At 43.4% G+C, this 20,730-nt stretch overlaps 1 protein-coding gene across 1 annotated transcript in view; it reads left to right on the top strand.

Moving 5' to 3' along the window:
* The window catches only part of LOC144148232 (sulfhydryl oxidase 2-like), a 73,470-nt gene extending 53,219 nt beyond the window's left edge, over nt 1-20,251 (top strand). Inside the window, exons 10-11 of the mRNA XM_077679807.1 lie at nt 447-797; nt 19,844-20,251. Coding sequence (XP_077535933.1) covers nt 447-797; nt 19,844-19,956 — 464 coding nt within the window. The 3' untranslated portion in view covers nt 19,957-20,251. The remainder of the gene's footprint in view (nt 1-446; nt 798-19,843) is intronic.
* Nucleotides 20,252-20,730: the final 479 nt, after the last annotated feature.

The raw sequence follows: 20,730 nt of genomic DNA, 5'->3' as shown, positions 1-20,730 counted from the left end.
CGAGGTAGTATCGGTTTCACATTATTATTATTTTAGTTTTGATCAGTAAACTTACCTGCGCGTTACAATCGGGGGGCATGTTAGAATTGTGCAAACATGGTAATTAGTGAAGTAAAGGCACTTCATCGCTATAACGGTATATATTTACGTTGTTGGTGAGAAGAAACAAAATACAACTTAAGAATAAAATAATCCAACATCTTTCACTACTCATAGCCATATTTTGCTTAAAGAAATCCCACTGTAGACAAGCGGACTAAGAATGCTACGCATTAGTAGAAAATTCTCAGAATTTCTGCAGATTTTTTTTTTCCGTGGCAAGTTTGCCCAGCAATTTGTCGTGCAAAGCATTGGAGTTCCATTGTACTATGCCAGGGGTGCTCTTGACCAGTGTGAAGCCAGTTGCAGCCGGCCCTTTGGCCGTAACTGGACCCTTGGCCACGCAGGCTACCCCCTTGGCAGGGATGATTCCGGGGTTGATGCCCTCCTGGCCATCCGGAGCTACGTGGCCCGTTTCTTCTCGTGCCGCGAGTGCGCCTCTCACTTCGGCTCCATGGCCAAGGACATTGAGTCGGAGGTGCGGACGTCGCACGACGCCGTCATGTGGCTGTGGCGTGCGCACAACCGGGTGAACGCCCGCCTCGCCGGGGACCTCTCGGAGGACCCCCTGCACCCCAAGCGGCCCTTTCCCCCGCCCGCACTGTGTGAGGACTGCCGCGAGGGCAGCCAGTGGGACGAACAGCGGGTGGTGGCCTTTCTGCTGCGCTTCTATGCACCCACTGGCGTGGCGCCTCTCGGTAGGTTCCCCTTGGCTCTGCTGGCGCTTGGGCTGCTGCTTGTGCTTGCCCTCGGGGCCACAGCCTGTGCCAGGCGCCGGCTATGCCTGGCGCTCTGGAAGGCCCTGCACAGGTGGCGCCGGCTGCCCACACGCCACTCGTCCTATGCGGCACGGCTTGCTTAGGGCGCCCCTCCTCCCCTGTATGACCAATGTTCACTTTGAAACGAATGCAAGTTGTGTCGGTGCCACCCGATACGTATGGGATCCTGCTGTGTAGGGTTCTGTGTTGTGATATGCTGCTCAAGTACTTGCGTTCTTCCGTTGGATGACATAGAAACAGAGAGAAACAAAAATTTATTTACCGCTCTCCTATTCATAAATGCTACCCCAGCATCAGTTCACGTACAGGCACATGTGTTGATTGCCCGCTGTTTTCTGCCGTGGCAGTTTTCGCAAATCACGCCTCATGCTGGCTTGCTACCACACTTTACTTGTATTTCTGCATCTAATTGGGCACCCAGAGGAGTGTCATTCCCACTTTCCCTTCTTCTGCGCTGAGTAGTGCTTTTAAAAAGAAAAGCTGCTTGCTCATTGATGAATGTACAGAAAAGGGCACTCCCCACGGCCATTCAAAGCTGCTGCAATGTTCGCATCAGAGTCCATCTCAGTTGTGTGGAGTGTGGCCTCTGAAATGAATAACGCACTCTATAATGCCCCATTTCCAAGAAAGTGCGGGCCCTCTCCCACTGCACTGTACAAGGTCATGTGCTGTGCAAACTTATTTGTGACAACCTTATGCAGGGGCTTGCTCACTGTCAGATCGTGAAACTGTCTGCAGTGTTTATGTATTCATTGTCCTTCCCAACAATACTGGGTTGGTGTTCTTATCCGACCCACTCACTAGTTCCTGTGCCCAAAGAGAGCGAACTGATCACGCTTTTCCAATACCTGTCTTCTCGAACAAATTCAACTCATGCCTCAGTTGAAAGCCTCCCTTCAGGCACCAAAGAATGACCATCTGCATTTTCATCGTAGAGAGGCAGATGGTTTCTTTTATTTTCCTGCCCAGAGCAGCTTTTAGTGGCCCTATCCTGCACCTGTAATATAAATTGTAAGGGTAAATAAAATGCACGGAGCTGCTTTGGAGCAGTTCTGAGCAGTCCAAAATTACAAATAGAAGAGGCCTAGAGATACGGTGGTTGTGCATGGGGCAAACAGCTGGAGTTGTCCATGGTGCATGTGTTAGCACCAGGGCGGGGAGGCAACCAGGGAAAGGCATGCACGTGTTGGGCAGCGCTATAAAATTGTTTGCTTAGGGATACTGCTAAAAATGGCCTCTGGATTATGCACAAAGGCAAAAGCATGATGTTTAAATGGACCATGAAGACAACTTGCAGCTTTGCTTTATTTGAAAGGTTGGGATATTTTTTTTTTATTGAATAAATTGGGCAGTACAATTTGTGTTAAGCTGGAAAAAATGCTTCCATTACAGAGAAATTTGCATTTAAAAGGGCAGATTTAAAGTTTCCAGCTCGTTTTCTAACCCCTAAAACATACCAAAATTCACTTACGATGTGCGGGAGGAGACAAAAACAGGAAGTAAAAATATTGACTATGATGGCGGCGAAAAGTGAAAATGCCCATGTGTTTGAGATTTTGGTGCATGTTAAGATCCCCAGGCGGTCAAAATTGATCCGGAGCCCTCCACTGCGGTGCGCCTCATTGCCTGCGTAGCGTTGCTATGTTAAATCAGAAATGTTGACTACATGTCAAGGGATGCAGTCCGGCAGGAACCAAGCCTGGCAAAACCATTTCATTTCTGTGACAGTGTGGCTGCGGGCGCCATGCTTGCTTCAGACTATTAACTTTAAGCTTAGGTTCACATTTGACTAGAATGCAAACTATAGCTTAACTGAACTCTGTTCTAATGAAGAAATGGGTGGCCTAAGTTTCTGATGTTTGTTTCGATTTTTTGCTGCACATGACCAGAACGAATTCACCTTGTTACAAGGGCCACATAAGGCAGGTGCTGCATCCTTGTGAGCCTTGCAGTTGTTTTTTAGCAGCATTAGCCAGTCTGTATTGGCCAGCAGGTGAATCACCTGGTGATGTATCATTCAGCCAGTGCAAGAAATGCCTCCCTGCACCGCATTACTATGTTTGGTTTCCAAGCTATCTAATCCAGTAGGGGCGTTCGAATATTTGGAACTTCCGAATATCGAAGTGAACAACGCAATATTCAATTCAGCTTCAGCTCGAATGACAATATTTGAAAATTTCAAATAAACTTTTGCAGTACCTTGAAGTTCACAAAAATTGGCTGGCGATTATGATATTCCCTAATGTGATATTTGGACACAGAAGCAGTGCCCTGAGGCAGCACTCATTCGTGGATTCGCTCGACGGCAGCGATGATTAGCCTCTGCGTCGTGGCGCGAAGTGCGTCTCGGGAAGGGACCGCGAACTGCGTCTTAAGCGAACACACATCATAGTCATGCACAAGTCCCCCTCACGTTTTAACCGGCAGTGCCTCTCCCTGGCATCTGGCATCATGCCAACTCCAGTCGCCTGCTTCTCTTTTTGCATCGTAATAATGGGGTTGCCCTCAAGCTGCATGATCAATGCTCTCTAGATAAGAAAGCCCAGATTCGTATTGTCATAGTCCCTGAGTCGAGTCACCAGTTTTCTGATCAAATGGTGCGCAACCTTCTTTTTAAATGTAATGTTTCTCTTTTTTTTTTTTTTTTTTCGACATTGGACACAAGAAAACATTGAGTTTGTCTAGCTTCACACTTCTAGACACCAAGATAAAGCTTTCTTGGCCAACAGGTGCACTTGCCCCGATTTTGGTCTCGTTTCTTTTTATATGTTATTTTAGGCATGGCTTGCCCTTTTCAGAACCCATATTTAAGATTCTTGTAGGTGCGTGCAAAGACATTTGCTGCACAAGTGCTTTTTTAAAGCACAGTTCAGTACTACTGGGAAAGGGAGCTGCAAGCAAGTGCAAAGTGCGCCATCACAGCATGCAGAGGAGGGCTTATGAATCAGGCTAACTTTTAGAGTGAAAGCTCTACTATGCTACATCTTTCAAAGTCATTCATGGCGTCGCAGTGACCTTTAACCGCCGACACCGAAGCTGCGCCTTTCTTACCTCTTCGCTTGGCAGATCTTCGCCACTGCGGTACCACGTGACTAGGCGAGGGTGAGACGGCTACTTCGCCTACACCTATCGCCCAATGACAGCTTATCTGTCTGTGCGGGTGGTTCAGCGTAAGCGAACCACGTGACTAGGCAAGGTTTAACGACTGATACATGAAAACTGTGCAGACTGAGTTTACGGTAATGAAGACTAGAGAAACACATGATGTGCAGGCACGAAAGTGCTGCTTTGCGGGTTTCTTTGCTGGCGCGTGGTTCCTCAGTCTCACCATCGATGGCACACCTTCTCGACTGTCAGTGTGTGCCCTTCAGCGCAAGTGAAAGGATGCATACAATCATCCAGTAGATATAGCTTGACGGCAGGCTGCAAAAACTCAAGCAAAAAGGCCGACTTTCACGAAACACTGTGTGGATAGTCTTTGCTTTCACTCGTAATAACTAGGTTGAGAAGTGTTAAGCCTGAGCCATTTTTCATGTCTTGCATATCGCCCCATATGCTGAGGTTATCACAAATTTTTTTTAGAGCTGGCAAGAAGGTCCATGAAACCGCCTTGTTTATATGGGAATGTGTTGTTCTAATCGTGTAGCTTGTCAAAATATACGCTAATACACTGAAACGCTTGTGGTTGAAGCCACCACAAGAAGTGAAAGGTGCCCTCGTGTAAAATCTAATGTCAACAAAGGTAAGAACAGAAGGACAGCTTCTTTGTGCTTGTTTTGCGCCACATGAAAAGTTGGCAAAACCCTCTACATGAGCTTTTGATTTTTCTTCTGGCTAGTTACTGAAGCAGGCTTTAGAAATTGTAAATTTGTTTTCATATTGGAAATTTCTCAATATTCGCTTTGAATCAAAAATATTCATTGCGATTCACGACTATTTTTTTTTTCCTTTCAATCTTATAATTGAAGCGAAGTTGCACGTTGTCTTTATGGTTTGTTAAGGCATTCCACTACCGTGCATAAGATTGCTGGCTTCAATTTGTATTTCTGCATGCCAGAGCAACAGTCCTGGTTGTGGGGTTGTGAGGTGTGCTGTAGTGGGAACTTCTAGAAATTCACCCGCTGCAGTGGCTAAGGCTTTGCTGAGCATGCGGTCGCGGGCTCGATTCCCGGCCGCGGCGGCTGCTTTTCTGATGGAGGCGAAAAGCAAAAACGCCCGTGTGTACGAGATTCGGCGCACGTTAAAGATCCCCAAGTGGTCAAAATTAATCCGGAGCCTTTCACTGCGGCACGCCTCATCGCCTGCATTGCATCAGCACGTTAAACCCTACAATCAATCAATCACATCTAGAAATTCAGATAATCTTTCTTGTTTATCATGAGACTTTGAGGTCTTGTACATGGCATTTCTCTTTTGTGCCTGCATGGTGCTACTGTAACTGCAAGTGGCAATTCAACACATGACCTTGTGCTTAGCAGCTGGTGGTTGGCTGTGCTTGCCATGTTTCAAGGGGCTGAAGCCCATTGAAACATGTCGAAAATGAGAGGTTTTCAAATTTGCCTGCAGGGAGAGCAAAAAATTATCCAAGAGCTCTTTACTGTGGCACACTGCGTAGGTTGCTTAAATGGCACTCAGCATGTGAAAATTCCAATCTAGAATTGACTATAGCATGCGTAGTATAACAAAATCAGAAGCCGTTGTATTTAAGAAGCATGATTTCATTTGAGGATTTGTTTGCTTCTGAGAAGAGTTACTTTAAAGAAACATCACCCTACTCTACCATTTACCGTACAATCTCTTGAAGGTAGAATTCTTGAGCGGTTTACATTAAACAGGCAACATTTTATTACTTAAGAACTCGTGAAAAGTTTTTGTGTTGCATGTGAATGTACAGGAATTATTGATTTTTGTTTTAATTTATTTGGACTTATGCCCAGAATGAAATCATTGCATCCCTCCTATGCAATCATTGTTGAGAGGTTTCAAAAAATGAGCTTTACTTGACAGCGTATAACATTGCAAAGGTTGTTTTGCCACCTATGTGGGTGGCATCATCACTAACCAGTTTGTTACTGACGATTCTACCCACATATGTGGTAAATCGTCTAATGCATTGCATTACCCTGTCACGCGGAGGCTCCGGTTGTTAAGCCATTTTTGTTACTTTTTAACGTACGCACTTACCCAGTCCGTCTTTTTGGCATAGTGAGAAGAAATATGCAATCAGTTTTTGTCTCTGCAGCATACGTTTGGAGTTACGTATTAGTTTGCGCCGCATTGCTCCGCCCGCATTTTTGATTATGTAGTAGTAGTAGTAGTAGTAGTAGTAATAGTAGTACTAGTGGACTTTTTATTTGGCCGAAACTACAGTATGCACCATATACTGGCTATGATTATGCTTATTTGCATTCTGCAAGGATGAAAGAGTGCAACTATACCACAGCTGTAATTTTAAGGTTCTCACTGTGGAAATTATGACCATGTGATTTCCCATGTTATAAAGCACTTATATTTTGGCCAAATAAAGTGCAGAATGTTTTATAGCTGTGCGAGCAACTGTTACATTCCTAGAGCTTTATTTCACAAACTAATTCATAAGCTTTCACAAGCAGCAAGAATTATGCAAATCTGACCAGCACTCCATACTGTAGACAAAAGTTGGTTCCACTCCAAAAAAAGTTTGTTTTGAAAAAACGGAGTGAAGCTCAGAAAGGAAATAAAAAATTGCCGTATAGAGGGCTTTAAAGCGCAACACCTCAGGAAATATTCATAGTAGGACTGTAATATTCTGCAAGTATTTTTTTAAGAGCATGTACTTTTCCATTACAAATAGTTAATACAATTGATTTTTTTTTGCTACTTTGTGAGGACCAAGGCATCCTACTAAGTAAAGCCAGTATTTTGAAATGTATCAACAATGATGTCCCCTGGCTTTTGGAACATCATCTCTCCTGTAATAATAAGGTATAGTAGTGGCTGTTGAATGATATACAAGTTATATAAAATTTCCAATGTTTCTTTATTTTTTAGATGATCAGGTGCAAAAGTTTTAAAGTCACAAGAGCAGTGTTTTATAGCTCATGCTTTGTACTTACTTTGAGTATTTCAAGCATGTCTTGGGCCGCACTTCCACAATCAGGTACCTTCTGCCTCGATAGTTGGATAATTTTGTGAATATGTTTCTCTCAATCCACTATTTAATGAGCATTTGGCAACTGTTACAAATGAGCTCTATTTGATTCGATGATGAAATGAACCACCACTTTATTTGCTGTAGCAGTCAAAATAGCTTTGCACAGTTCTAAAAACAACCATGCTGAACTGCACTAGCTTTGACCTGTCACTTGTCATCGTAAAAAAACAAAATGAACATGGTGTGATCAAATGCAATGTGTGTGAGGATTTTGCTGTTGTAGCATTTACACTAACAACTGTTCAGGATGGAATGACAAAAAACATTGTTCTTATTCAACAAGTTTTACCTTAATTATTCATTGAACAAAAGCTTACAGCACAAAAAAAAAAAAAAAACGAAGGACGAAAGGGGTGACATGGACAACAACTTGTCCGTGTCACAACTTTCATCCTTTGTTCTTTTTTCACACTGTAAACTTTTGTTGAGTGGAGTACCAACTAGCCCAAACTTTCACGTTAATTAATTATTCACAGTGTAGCATTAAAACTATATGTTTGATATCATCTTTGCTTACAGAAGCTTTGTAGAATTATCAGAGGTGTGTGAGTTTGAGACTGTGAATTGAATATAAATAGTAAAAACTTACTGCAAATCGAATAGAATATTTTTTAATACAAATATTTTTACCTTAGTGTTTATACACCTAGAATGTAGCTACAGAAAAAAATGTGTAATAGGAAAATAGTACAAAAAATTAAAAACAAGAGAGTCATAAAGTTTGAGACAAGATGCCAAAGCAGTAAAACAAAAATTTAGCATACATTTACCATGAAGAAATTCAGGTTCCTTAATGTGCTGTGAATAATATTTCTGACTGGCCCCTCCAGTCATTGAAAATAGGCTAGGCATGCTAGTGGCCACCTTACTGTACAACCAGTACCTTACTGCAAGCACTGTCAACGAGGAATGAGAGCTCTTCATTTCTCACTCATGCCACTGTGTAGGCAGGAAACTTCTCTTCTGGCATTAAATTTTACAAAAGTAGCGTTCCACTTCAGCTAACGTACACCACAGTTTTGCGCAAAGGTTGCAGCGTAAAGCTTTTTTGCACAGCTTTGGCATCATGCGAAAGAGCCAGCCCAAAAGTTGCATGCCGTGTGGTGAAGCCTAAAAGTTTGCAGGTCATGCAACAGAGCCAACTTTTATTACTCTATTATTCATAAATTTTGAATATTCAAAGACTTCGAACCGTAAAACTGCACTTCAAATAGTCAAATAGTGAAGTATTCAGACTTTCAAATATTTGCAAGTCTCTAACAGTTGAGGAGCTTTTTTTTTTTTTTTCAAAATGAGTCAAATCTACCTGAACAAAATTTCAGTAACACGTGAAAGTCTGTTAGGGGCCTGAATGCAACTCTGTCAAAGCTAACCTCCCCTTGCTGATTTGTTGAACAGATCTTGTAATAGCTTTTACAGCGTTGTATTTAGACCTGGTCACAAATGTTTGCTTGTTTCTGGAATTCTGTTCAGGTGGATTTGACTGATTTTGAAAAAAAAAGCTCCTCAACTGTTTATCAGGGTATCAAGATGATTTTTTGGAGGTACAGTGGTTGTGGTGAAAAAAAAAGTTCGTACTTTATTCTGTAGAAATTGGTTCTGAGAACCATCTTGTATGTTATATATAGATATATATATTTCTTTTACCTTCCAAGTACAGTAACAAAAATGTCACAGAGGCTTTCTCAGTGAAGCATATGTTGCTTGCTGGTATATGTCTGTCCGTGTTTAGCCAAGCTTCATTTTTTCCCCTGACGTTTATGTGCTTATACCTAAACTGCACTTTGTACCACACTCTTCAGTTCAGAATTATTTTTAAACACAAACAAGATGGCTCTTAACTTTTTAGCTAAAATTGCATAATCTTGGAATACCTGACAAAAAAGTGTGATCAAACTGATTGTAGTTTTAAATGCCACATTTGTCCGAATTCTCTAAATTTGCAACCATTTATAATTCTTAGATATCTTTAATGTGCTCAAGAAATTTCATTCCAGACAAGTAGGAGCTAACAACTTTCTAAAAGAAATTGGAACTTCCTGGTACGCTGTCTGAATTTTATCATGCACATGAAAGTGCTGTGCACGACTGAAAGCTAAATGCAATAATAATAATGATTAGAGTGATTATGCCATCTCGGCAAAGGGATAAGTACAATCTCCTGTAGCTTTTACAACATTAGAATGTGAGCTAATCAGCATGTTGTGTATAAAACTTTGTTGGTGCTTGGAGGGGGTAATTTATATTCACTTGTGTGCAAAATTATCCTGAACCTGTTTATTGTGCATATTTGTGAGCAGTACAGAAGTGGTGGGGGGTACCCCTTGTAACTTGGCTAACATTGATTCAAACACTATCTGAAACTTCTTCTTTATCTCTGGTGTAAAAATCAAGAAGGTTTCTTTTTTTTTTTTTGCCAGTCCCCCAAAATTAGTTCTCTACATAGCATAGTAGAAATTGTATATGCAAAATTTTTCTTTCTTAAAATGCGGTCGTGCTTGGAAACACTGTTGCCTAAAATTTGTTCAGAGATTATTTTTACCACACAATGTTTTATTTAAAGGGCCGAGACTGTACGTGCATTTTCTGCTTTTGTGGCCTTTGCTTTTTTATGGAAGAAAATATGACAACTTTTGAATAGCGAATGCAGTCAGCTACAGAACAGAAATTTTCTGCCATGTTCGAGCTGTTCTGCTGCAAAAACGTCGTATTTTGAGAAAACTCTGTTGTGCTAAATTTTCAGATGAGCCATCTATTTCTCTAAAATGGGTCAAGGCTTCTGGGATATTGCTTGATGGGTGGTTGTTCTTTCATCATTTCACTAGTCATCTACTTTTGTTGTCGGTTTTTTATATACAGATTGAATGTAGGCTTCCTAAAATAATTTTTTAGTGTTGCACGCAGTTGTAATGTCCTGTAATGAAGTTGTAGTGGGGACTATTACGCAGTGTCAGAAGGGGTATGCCTTTGCTACATTACGTATAAACATCTGAGAATGCCTCATGCTCTGAACGGAGCATGAGGCATGAGGCACCAGTTCTCCAATAACCTCACCTGTAGCTTAAAAACGTGATAGAAAGAAAAAAAAAAACTGCTGTGAACTAAGCACATTGATTGCCTCTTGATATGATCTAGACAGCCAGCATATAGCCCTCTGTTATCAATATGACATAGCTTATCTCATTTTTGCTTGAATTGGAAATGAAAGTGAAAGACAAAGGTTGTTAAAAATTATATTGCTTAGAGTTGCTGATTGTTGTAAGTTCTGTGGGCAGTTTTCATAGAATTTAAGCTGCAACAGAAACATTGTACTACTTTTTTTGTATAACAGGACAGCAAAACATGATTTTTGCGCATGATGATATATAGAACACCGTTCCCCTTAACTGCAAGTTCTTTGTCTTTTTAGATCATGTTTATTTAGGAGAAGCATCAAAACAACGTAATAGTTTTCGTTGCTGTCTTCATGTGTTCACTTTTGTCACTTAAATATCAAAGATGGGAGGTTTTTACCCCATCATTACGCATGTGTGAGCAGGCTTGTGCTCCTCAGGATAGAACTTAAGGGTCAGATCAGACGTTATTGCGCTAGAATTTTATTTCTTTGTTGCTATATTTCTAATATTTCTAGGCAAATGCATATCAATTCAAATGTGATTGTCTGTGTGGCTCTTGTTTGGATAGAGCAAAGTCAATATCAACCTCCATGCGTCTTAGCTGATACATAATGGCCCTTTCCAGTGGTCAGGAAATGGCTTGAGACAGAGGTTAAAGCACTTAAAAAGAACGTAAAAAAGCCTAGTCAAGCTCGACGCATAACAAAGCCCAAGAAACTATCCAGTAATGTATGTTTTCTGAAAAATATACTTGTCTGTGTGTATGTACGTGTGTGTATTGCAGGAAGTATGTTAAAGCATTCTTTGTGCATTAGTTTACTAGTGGTTGGTTACTTGATAGATTTGCTAGTGAGCTGGCTGCTTTCAGTATTAAGCCCGTACTACATGGAGCGATTTCGCCTGCGAATTCGCTGATGTGGCGCCGCTCGTGCGGCAAAACCACCTTTTTTCGTTGCTGCGGCAAAGTGCCAAGCATTTGAAGCGGTCGAGCAAACGCCGCTCGTGCGGCGTGTGCGGCGTAGAGGGGCCGGATCTGCGGCTAATAGGAGCACAGCTCGGCACCACTTGCACGCTTGGAAACCAGATGGCGTTGCTTGTATGAGCGCGACAAAAGCGCGGGCACACCAAAACGTTTGTCTTCTCTGCTGTGTGTGCGTATATTGATAAAGAATTGGCGATTCTTATAGAAAACCGCAAATAAACTTATATTTACCGCAAACCAGGCAGAAACAACTTGCCAAGAAAGTAAAATAAAATCACCCTTGTTAAAATCACAACCACCTTTGTTGGTGGCAAACTTAATTCAGTCTGCAAACAAGGCGCATCTGAAATGCGAAAATCGCGGAGTTCGCAGGCCCCAGGTAGACGACAATTCCAGGCATTGCGAACTTCGCAAGTGCGAATGTTCGTTCCAGCGGATTCGCAGGCGAAATTCGCTCCATGTAGAACGAGCTTTAGCCTGATATGGCTGCAAAATATGATGTAAACACTCGGACCTTCTGCTTAGTTGTAAGTTGTGTGGCATGACAATTCAAGGTGTTTTTTTGGGGGGGAAGGGGGGGGGGGTCTGTCCAATTTTTGTTGGCAAGTGAAATTTTATGTGCTGTAAGCAGGCGCTGAAATTCTCAACAGTGTAAGGTGAAAGTGCAAAGCCTGCAGGCTGTGCTGTGAATGCTGCGAAAACTTTTTTTTCTTTCTCTGAACGTTTTTTGCGAATCTGAGATTACCTACGCTGTTACATGTGGGGAAGTGCAAGTCAAAGACAACTTCCTAGCCTTGAAAGTATGAATATGCTGTCACTGCGGTGTGCCCATGTGTGTGTTGTAATCAATGCTTGCGTGCTTTATTTATTTTATATTGTCTGGCATCAGTTTGGTGACCAATATTGGGGCCTTGAGATCACTCACTAGGCGTACAACAAAAAAAATTGATATAGGCAGACTTGTGTCGATGTAAGGTTGACAGGCAAGCTGGAGGCATGTTCTTCTACAATAAAAAAAAAAGTGGCTACTGTTCTTTGTATGCATTTCACTTTTGTGTTTCTTTTATTTGCTCTACTGATGCAGAGCAAATTGTTGTTTATACGGGGCAGTTTCAGTGTCAGTGGTGTCGGTGGCAAAAAAAAAAAAAAGACAGTGCTCGTTTGGGCTGCTTGGTGCATGATCAAGAAATGGTAACTATCACAAGGATTGGCTGAGACGGAATGAAATAGGAGTAGATGTTGCCCAGCACACTTATTTCAACCCGTTTTCAGTGCTACTTCTCCTTTGTAAGCGGTTGAGGTCATGTTTGAAGCAGAGACAGGCAAACCATCTTAGGACTACTGTTCGACTGTGCTGGCAGACTTGTGCAAACCTGCAAACCTGTGCAATGCAAATTTTCCTTCTTGCAACATCCAGAAGGATATTTTGCTGATGAAAATGAAGGCTGAACTGCTCATCTTGCCTGCTGTAAATGATGAGAGAATAATGTCCTGTACACCACCGACCCTAAGGCTGAGGATTTTTACATGTTGGATGCATGTAGCCAGTTTTTGTAGGATGTAATGGTAATTACAAATTCCAGCATTCGCAGTGAAAGCATCTTTTACAGCACAGCTGTTCATTTTTCAGCAAGATCACGTCAGCAAGCTAGGTACTTTATCCCATCATGCACAGTGGCAGCCTGTGATGGCACATAGGGGGTTGGCCTTTGACAACGACAGCTGCCATCAGGAATTGAAAAATACGTTCTTGGGGCCTCGGAAGCAATTTACGGTTGTGAGGGCTAAATTGTAAAGATCTGGCTGATATGGCAGTGCGGAAATTACCACAAAAGCGTAGGAGGCAAGTCCCCACAGTGGTAGAACATGAAGCTAATGCTCACTGCTGATCGAGCCAAGTGCAACATTTTTGGGATTTCAGAGCAGCAACTAAGGCCTTTCCTAAGCTGTTCCTGGGCAATTCACCCAAATAGTATTCGTGTTCTTTATGTGACCACATGTGGTTCCGAGACGATTTGAAACCGTTACCAGGTGTGTGTACTGTTGTGTTGAAGACCATGTATCCAGAAGCAAATCTGAGCGCGTGGCTTGTGGTACGGGTTTTCATTAATTGTGGAACAGCAAACTTACGTCCTTCTCAACATCGAATAGATGCACATGCCTGGCAAAACAAGTGGAATTACCAGGGCTGAAATTGGGAGTGAATGCCTTATATCACTACGTATGTAGGTCGGTGGACAGTATTGGATAAAAGAGCAGGCAGCGAATGGGCTGGTGACATGGCGTCATTACGCTATATGGTAGCTTCATTGTAATGCCATATTATCAGTGTCATAGCAGTATCAGTGCAGCTGCACTATATTTTTGCCCTAATGGTTCGTACAGTCATCTGCTAATTGTTTCCAGCAGACAGGTTCCAAGGTGTGAGTGTTGGCAGCTATCTCCTTTCCTTGAGGCCTCGACGTAGCTTGCGTAATCGTAATCTGGAGTTAATGGAAGATTCCAGCAGGTTATAGGTGGCCTGTTCCCTGTTTTCCCACTTGAAGCTTTCTATCAACTTTATGAATGTGTTCTGAAAATCATCATGCCCTTCAGATTCAGGGCTGTCATCACACTGTCGAGATTTTCCATATCTCTGCGAAACTCTAAAACTTGCCATTCTGTAGTTTCAGCTGTTTAGTGGAATTAGAAATGCGTAGCCTGTGCAGAATGGTATCTGAAAGGCAGTATGTATCTGAGTCTATGTGCATCGTTGAAATCGAACTGCTGAGTTTCGTTCACCCATTTTTCAGTGGGAATCTTCAGCTGGGTAAGAGATGGTAGTCTGATGTTCGGTGAACAACTTCGACTTTCTTCTTAATAGCAATTCTTCTTCTTAATTTTTAATAGCAATAACAACCAATTGCATTCAGCTGGCAGCCAGCTGGTCAGTTGAGCATGTGAGCAAAGCTGGGTCTAGCAATATCATTTCGACGAGGTCTTCATGGGTCCTTTCACACTCTGCACTTCAGTCATGCTGGATGTTTTTTGATATGGGCACCTCAGTCCTTTGCTTCAAATGACTAGCTAAGCTAAGAAAAATTTTGGAAAAAGGGCAGGTCACAGAACAACTTTCGAGTGGCAACTTTGCTTTACGATTTCTGCTTCAGACTTATCGAGTGTCTACTGAACATGCTGTCCAGAAAGAAAACCATTTTTGTGAAGAATACAGTATATGTAACTGTGAGCTTCAGTTTTCTCAGAACCTGCAGTGTGGTCTTGGGAGTACAGTAAACCCTCGTTACAAGAGACACTGTTACAAGAGACACTTGGTTACAAGAGACATTTGAATGAGGTCTGTTTGGTCAGATTCCCTATGTTCACCATGTTAGCAACATTGCATACAAGAGACCTTGGTTAAAAGAGACATGTTTTCTGGATCCCTTCAGTGTCTCTTGTAATGAGGTTTTACTGCAGATGATGATATGATGGACTCTGACTCTTGAACTATAGAAATGGCCTGTCAGGTGTCCACATTTGCATTCGTCTCCTGGAACCAGGCACGTGGGTTTTATACTCGGAGGCAACCTGCTTACTCATAGGCTCCAAATGGTGTTATTAAGGCCTGTGCTGCTTGAGCTTTTTATTCAGTGGCACTTGCCAACAAATTTTGCTCAGGTGCTTCCTGTGTCATTAATGGTGTTTCTAGCACTGGGCTCGAAACAGGTTGTTTTGCCTGTTTACTAAGCTGTTGCCATTGCACAGGCAACAAAACTAGCAGTTCTTTGGTAGGCTTCAGAGTATGCACACAAGATTCACAGTACAGACAGATTTGTTGTGGTCAACCCACATAGTGCTCGCGTTCTGTGCAGTTGATGATTCACTGACTGCTCGGTGCATGCCCCAGCATGCATCTGTAGCAACACATGCTGTAGCAGCATGAGTTCCTGCTTGTAAAGCGTTGTCTAATACACCACCTCAGGTATTAGAAATAACAGCAGCAACTGTCAGGGGTGCGTCAAAGCTTTAGGCATAACATTTTGCTTTGGGGTCCCCTGACGTGAACTGGTACCCGCAGCTTGATGTACGATGAACACTTTTCCCTATAGGTACTGGTTGACAACGTTAGACCTCAAAGTGTTCTGTTAGGCCTAGATTTGGGCCGTCGCATGACTGTGTTGCTCTCTCCCTCTGCTGCGCATCAGGCTTGTGCAAAAGAGTTATAAACTGCAAAACTACAGGAGGCTTTAAAAATGAGGCTTCTTGAATGTGGCTTCTCTCTGCTCATGTGGAATCAGCTGAAGTAGGCTAATACAGCCCAGCCCGCTTATAGTGAGCACGTCGGGAAACGGGCATCAGTTCGTTATATCTGTTTTTCGCTATATCTCAACATAAAATATATGTATATAAATGGTAACGGGAAACGAAGATTTGTTCGTTATAGCCAGGATTTCACTAAAATCAGGTTTGCTCTCAGTGTGCTGTACTGTAGTGCTTTCTCACGAAAAATGACAAGCTACATGAAAGAAAACTCACCTCCTCATTGAGTACTCAGAAGGACTTTTAAAAACCTTATAACTGTCATATTGCCTGAACAACATTTTTTATACATTCGTCAGAAAATATACTGAGGGCACCGTGAGGGCATCGGAGAAAAGTGAGGACATGACATCCTGGGGATGTTGAGCATTATCTGGGCTTTCCTGGCCATGTAAAGAAACAGCAAAACAGTGTTAATGCTGCACTCGCAATTTCTTCAAAAGTGAGTGGTCTAAACTTGAATCTACACGTGTATAATACTACATGCACACATGTGTGAGAAAGGTAGATTAGGAAACTGGGTCATTCTTTTTTAAAGCCAACCTTTAACAAAAATAGAGTTTAAATCTAAACATCAGTAAACATATTGTTGTCTTTGTGTGTACGTCCATTATTTTCAACTTTGAGGCTAATCCAAAGTGCGTTCCTTGCATTTAGTGCAACATGCGTGCACACCTGCATACATGTATGCATACGTACATGCACGCATGCTGAAATATGTGTATGCATCCATACGTGGATACTAAATGCATGCGTACATGTATACGTAAATGGTGGCATACATACATGCATATAAATATGCGTGCTGTGGAGGTTGCAGCTATAAATAGGCTGTAATACCTGGCTAATAATCCATTTCGCAGTGTCAAAGGTTTGATCAACTCATTGGAAGGTGCCAAGGGTGCACCCGGAGGCGGGCAAAGTCAAGAAACCGTGCTTTGTTGCTCGGTTGAAGCAAGGAACACTCATTGAGGTGGCTGTCCCGAGCTTGGGGTGGGAAAGATGGTGCCTGCATGAGCTTGTTACGTCATCCGTGGCTGCCGACTGCGTCCGCTGCATAATGCAGGGCTTGCCTTGTCTTGTGGTTGAGAAATGGAGCATCCCTAGTCTGACCCCTGCAGTTCCAGACCATCGCAGAAAAGCTGTAAGGAGAACATCTCCATTCCACTGGCCGCATCTATTTGAGAGAGAAGTGTTTCCCAAGGCGAGGAGGCTGCTGGCGGGAAGAGCAGTCCACTAGGGTTGGGGGCGGTGCTCCATGCATCAGAACAGCTGTCTGGGGAAGGTACGTTCAAAGGACCCTCATACTCCAGCATCTCTGCAGAAGGCGGCATCCCTGTCGGCAGCATTCGGCTGCTTGCACTGTGGCAGTGCCACACAGCATGACATGGGGACCGTTTCCAGGGTTGATGAAAACTCCTGGACAGTATTTCCACTACCCGCAGTGTGGATTCCAGTTGAAATGGACACATAAAGTATCATGGTAGTACACCCGCAGTTACCAGTCACCAATACTGAACCGTGGATTGAGCTTTCTCTGCACTTAAAAATGGGGTGTTTCAAAACAAGAATTAATTTCTAGCTTCATTGAAACCCCATCTGCTCGCCCATGGCTGCTTGGGAATGGGCCAGGAGAGCACCATGCTTTTCTTTGTACTACCTATATAATAATGCCTGGAACCAAGCAAAAGTTTGCCAGGCACGCCATCGTGATGTGTCCCGAGTAATGTGAGGAGCGGTACGGCAAGTGGGACTGCGAGCTCGTTCCTCGTAAGAGACTAGGGCGGGTCATCCCACTCTTTGCTTGAGTGGCAAGGAGCAGCAGCGCGCCTCACGAGAGAAAGGAGTGGAAAATGAGTGGGCTGTAGAGTAGTGACACAGTATTGTCGCCCATCACTCTCATTGGGTTAGGCAGTGGTCTGGGCTCTAATTTTGTTCAAGAATCGCTGCTTGTGCTGTCTGCTATGCGCTACATGCATGCAAGACACACTCGTGTATTCATTTTGGGAGCAGTCCGAATGGTTGTACGTTTGCAGGGTAGTACGCCGCAGCAGTACAGGTAGCCTCAACAGCAGCAGGTGCAAGGAAAACTTTGAAGCAGGGCAGCACTAGAGACGAGACACAACGGGCTTTCCCACGAAGCTTCCCGTTGTGTTTCACATGCTGGGTTTTTTCGATTCTATGAAACTGTGCACAGAATCATTGGCAAAGAGGTGGAAGGCCACTTCAGATCACTCGCAATGGCTGATGAAGATGCTTCCATCATTGCCTCACCTTCAGATACTGAAATGGTGTCCTTCGTTTTGGGTGGCCCCAATGAGTAAGAGCCGATAGACAAATAGACTCACAAAATGCTGATTGTGGCACAGAGTCAGGAGAGCCCCCATTTGTTGCGAAACAGTGTCAAGTGCACAGTCGATGACCATGACCCCCTGCTGTGCCTGAACAAACTGGAACAAGCACTCCTCATAACCGGCAGAAACACCTTGGAGACCCAGCGGATGGCTTCTTTTGTATTGGAGTAAACGTTCGTTTCACTGAGTGCCCTGCACTCCCCACTGTGCTTACAGTACCTACTAAGCTTTTAGGGAGTAGTCGCGTATATCAAATTACGACTTACGTCGAATATCTTCACCATCCCGTTCAATTCGTTATTATAATGAGGCTTTATCGTAATTTGTGTTCAGATAGTTCTGGTAAAACATGAGTTGCAGCCGTTTTGTGTAACCATACTTTTCCTATAAAGCGTATGTGTTGACAGCACCCTGCAATTTTGCAATGTTTAGTACTTCACAGCAAACCAGCTAATTACGACAAGTAAATGAAGGCCAGCGCAATGATAGCCATTTTAGCATTCAGTGCGTTATGGTTTTTTTATGCGATATCTACATTAGATTGAGGGCTACTAAGTGTTTGCAAGTCGGCTTTGCTGCAAAGTGCCACAAAAATAATTGCGAACAACATACTATTAAAGGAGCCATGAAGAGAAAACACAAGTTTGGTTCATTCAAAAGATTGCCTCGTCAGAATCATACTGACACCACTTTTAACGTAAACTTCGCTCAAATAAGCTACATAATTAGGAAAAAAGGGAATGGCCATGCGACCCACTAGCTCATTTCCCGCAACAGAACCTATGATGTCATTCGAGCCAGTTCTGCGATTGGCGGAGGCCGGCGAAAGTAAACGCAAATTAGGCCCAGCTTACAAGCTTGCCGAACGAGCTATTTGCGCTTAAATTTAGGGCACATTCTTTTTAAAGCCGTAAGAATTGTGGTAAGTGTAAGTTACGAAAGCACATGTAAACATAGAAGTACCGCTTCGTACTGCTGTTGTTGGTACTGCGCGCACTATGCTTGTTTAGCTGCACAGAACTGCGGGGCTTTGGGGTTGTCTCAGACGACACTGGCCGATTGATTGTCGCGACGGTGTCTTACGTGAACATATTTGTCGAGCGAGCACTATGTTTCACGAAACCATTTTCTCCCAGAACAAAAAAAGGCAGAAAACGACACGCCACAGTATGGTGGCACCATCTAGGTACAGTAACTTAAACAAACGCGCGAGTACCTCAGTGCCAGCACCAACGTACAGGGTGAAGACACCCTTTGAACGGTCCCATGCCGCTGCAGTTGGGTCAACTTGCACAACACGTCGTTCTCGTTTCCCACGAGACCCAGCAATGCGAAACAGATAAGATGATTCAAACTTCGCCAGGTAACCCCGTTGCGGCGATAATTTTAGCACGGTTTTGATACAATGACTTGTTTCGTCAGCGAGCGAGTGGACCAAAATGGCGGCGCCAGCGCATACGTGTCTCCACCCTGTACGGCGGATGCGTGAATCAAGGGACACTAGGCTGCAGAGCGGTCGGTTCCTGTGATGTCATTTGGGACCATGAAAATGCACGATTGAGCGGGAAAATCAAAATTTTTACCTAAATTGATTAATTTCTCAGTGAATAAAGCACCGTTTGCATTCGGACAAGCGCTGGGGGCACTATAAAACACGAAATCTTTCGAATAACACAAACTTGCATTTTGTCTTCATGGCTCCTTTAACAGCTTTGCTCTAAACAGATAATTAAAACGTTAGGTGTCAGCCTGGGATATTTCTGTTCAGAAATATCCCAGAGAAATATTCTGTTCAGAGTCGCTAGAGGAGCCAGCTGCTCTCGCGACCGACTCTGGGCCCCGTAGTAGGGCACTTTGTTGCTGGGCGGTGTACAAATGGTTCCCTGGGATTTTAAACAAAAAGGGTTGTGGGCGGGCGTACCCAAAGGATCACGTGCTTCCCTCCAAATCCCGACTCGTGCTCGGCGCAGTGGCAGTCAAACGAGCCGCTTGTGATTGCAGTGCAATTCTGACCCACGCAGGAGTCAGCGCTGTCACCAAGGGCAACGTCCATCCGGGGCTGCTGACCAAGAGCTCTGGAGCGAGGACGCACTGGTCATTCCTTCTGTTACTGGCCACATTGCTTGTGCCCTAGCAGCCGCAGGAGCATGGACCTCTCTTCTTTTTCTTTCCTGAAGCGAGCGTCCAGGCTCGATCTCAAGCCCACCCGAACAAAATGTCTCGCGTGCATGCAGCAGGTCAACTGCAGAAAGCGCTTCACAGTTTTAGCCAAAGGAACGTGTGAACTGGTGTTCCAGCACCCAGTGAACACTTACATGCATTATGCTTAGTTGATGTGATGTATCTTTTGTTAACATGTTACGTTTTATTCTTATCTGTTAGCCAAGTATTGTGATAGAAATAAAGGATCTCTACTTTTACGAGCATCATTGGCAGGTCAGTATAACTTTGATGAGTGTGCGAGGAAGCTACACTGCATTCACCTTGTTTCCACATGCTGGCCCGAAAGCTAGCGACACGATGCCAGTTTTGTTATGGCCTCGGGCCTTTGAGAAGAATCCCTGTATTGCTGATATCCGATGAGGTGAAACTCAACAATTTGTGAGCACCCTTGTCAACTTCAGGTATTTTGCAAGGCATGCATCTCCACATATAAAGCCGATCTGCTGCGAAGCAAACCTCTGGGTATGCACACTGTTCAGTAGGTATGCATCAGAGAGTTTCTTGACATTTATTGGTGACACGGGTGAGGCCGTGTTTTTATGCACAGCGTGTTCTGTCAACCTAATTTCACGAGAAAATTGTTGTGAAGTTTACCCAAAATTGAAAGCTGACACACGCACTTCAAGGTTGTATAAATTAGCTATATGCCCTGATAGGAAGTAACACCCGTTGCGCTGCTGAGCAC

The sequence above is a fragment of the Haemaphysalis longicornis genome, unplaced genomic scaffold (assembly GCF_048455015.1).
Source record: "Haemaphysalis longicornis isolate Haplotype H1 unplaced genomic scaffold, Haemaphysalis longicornis Haplotype H1 scaffold_1, whole genome shotgun sequence".
In the NCBI taxonomy this organism is placed as follows: domain Eukaryota; kingdom Metazoa; phylum Arthropoda; class Arachnida; order Ixodida; family Ixodidae; genus Haemaphysalis; species Haemaphysalis longicornis.
This window is presented reverse-complemented; position numbering and strand designations above follow the sequence as displayed.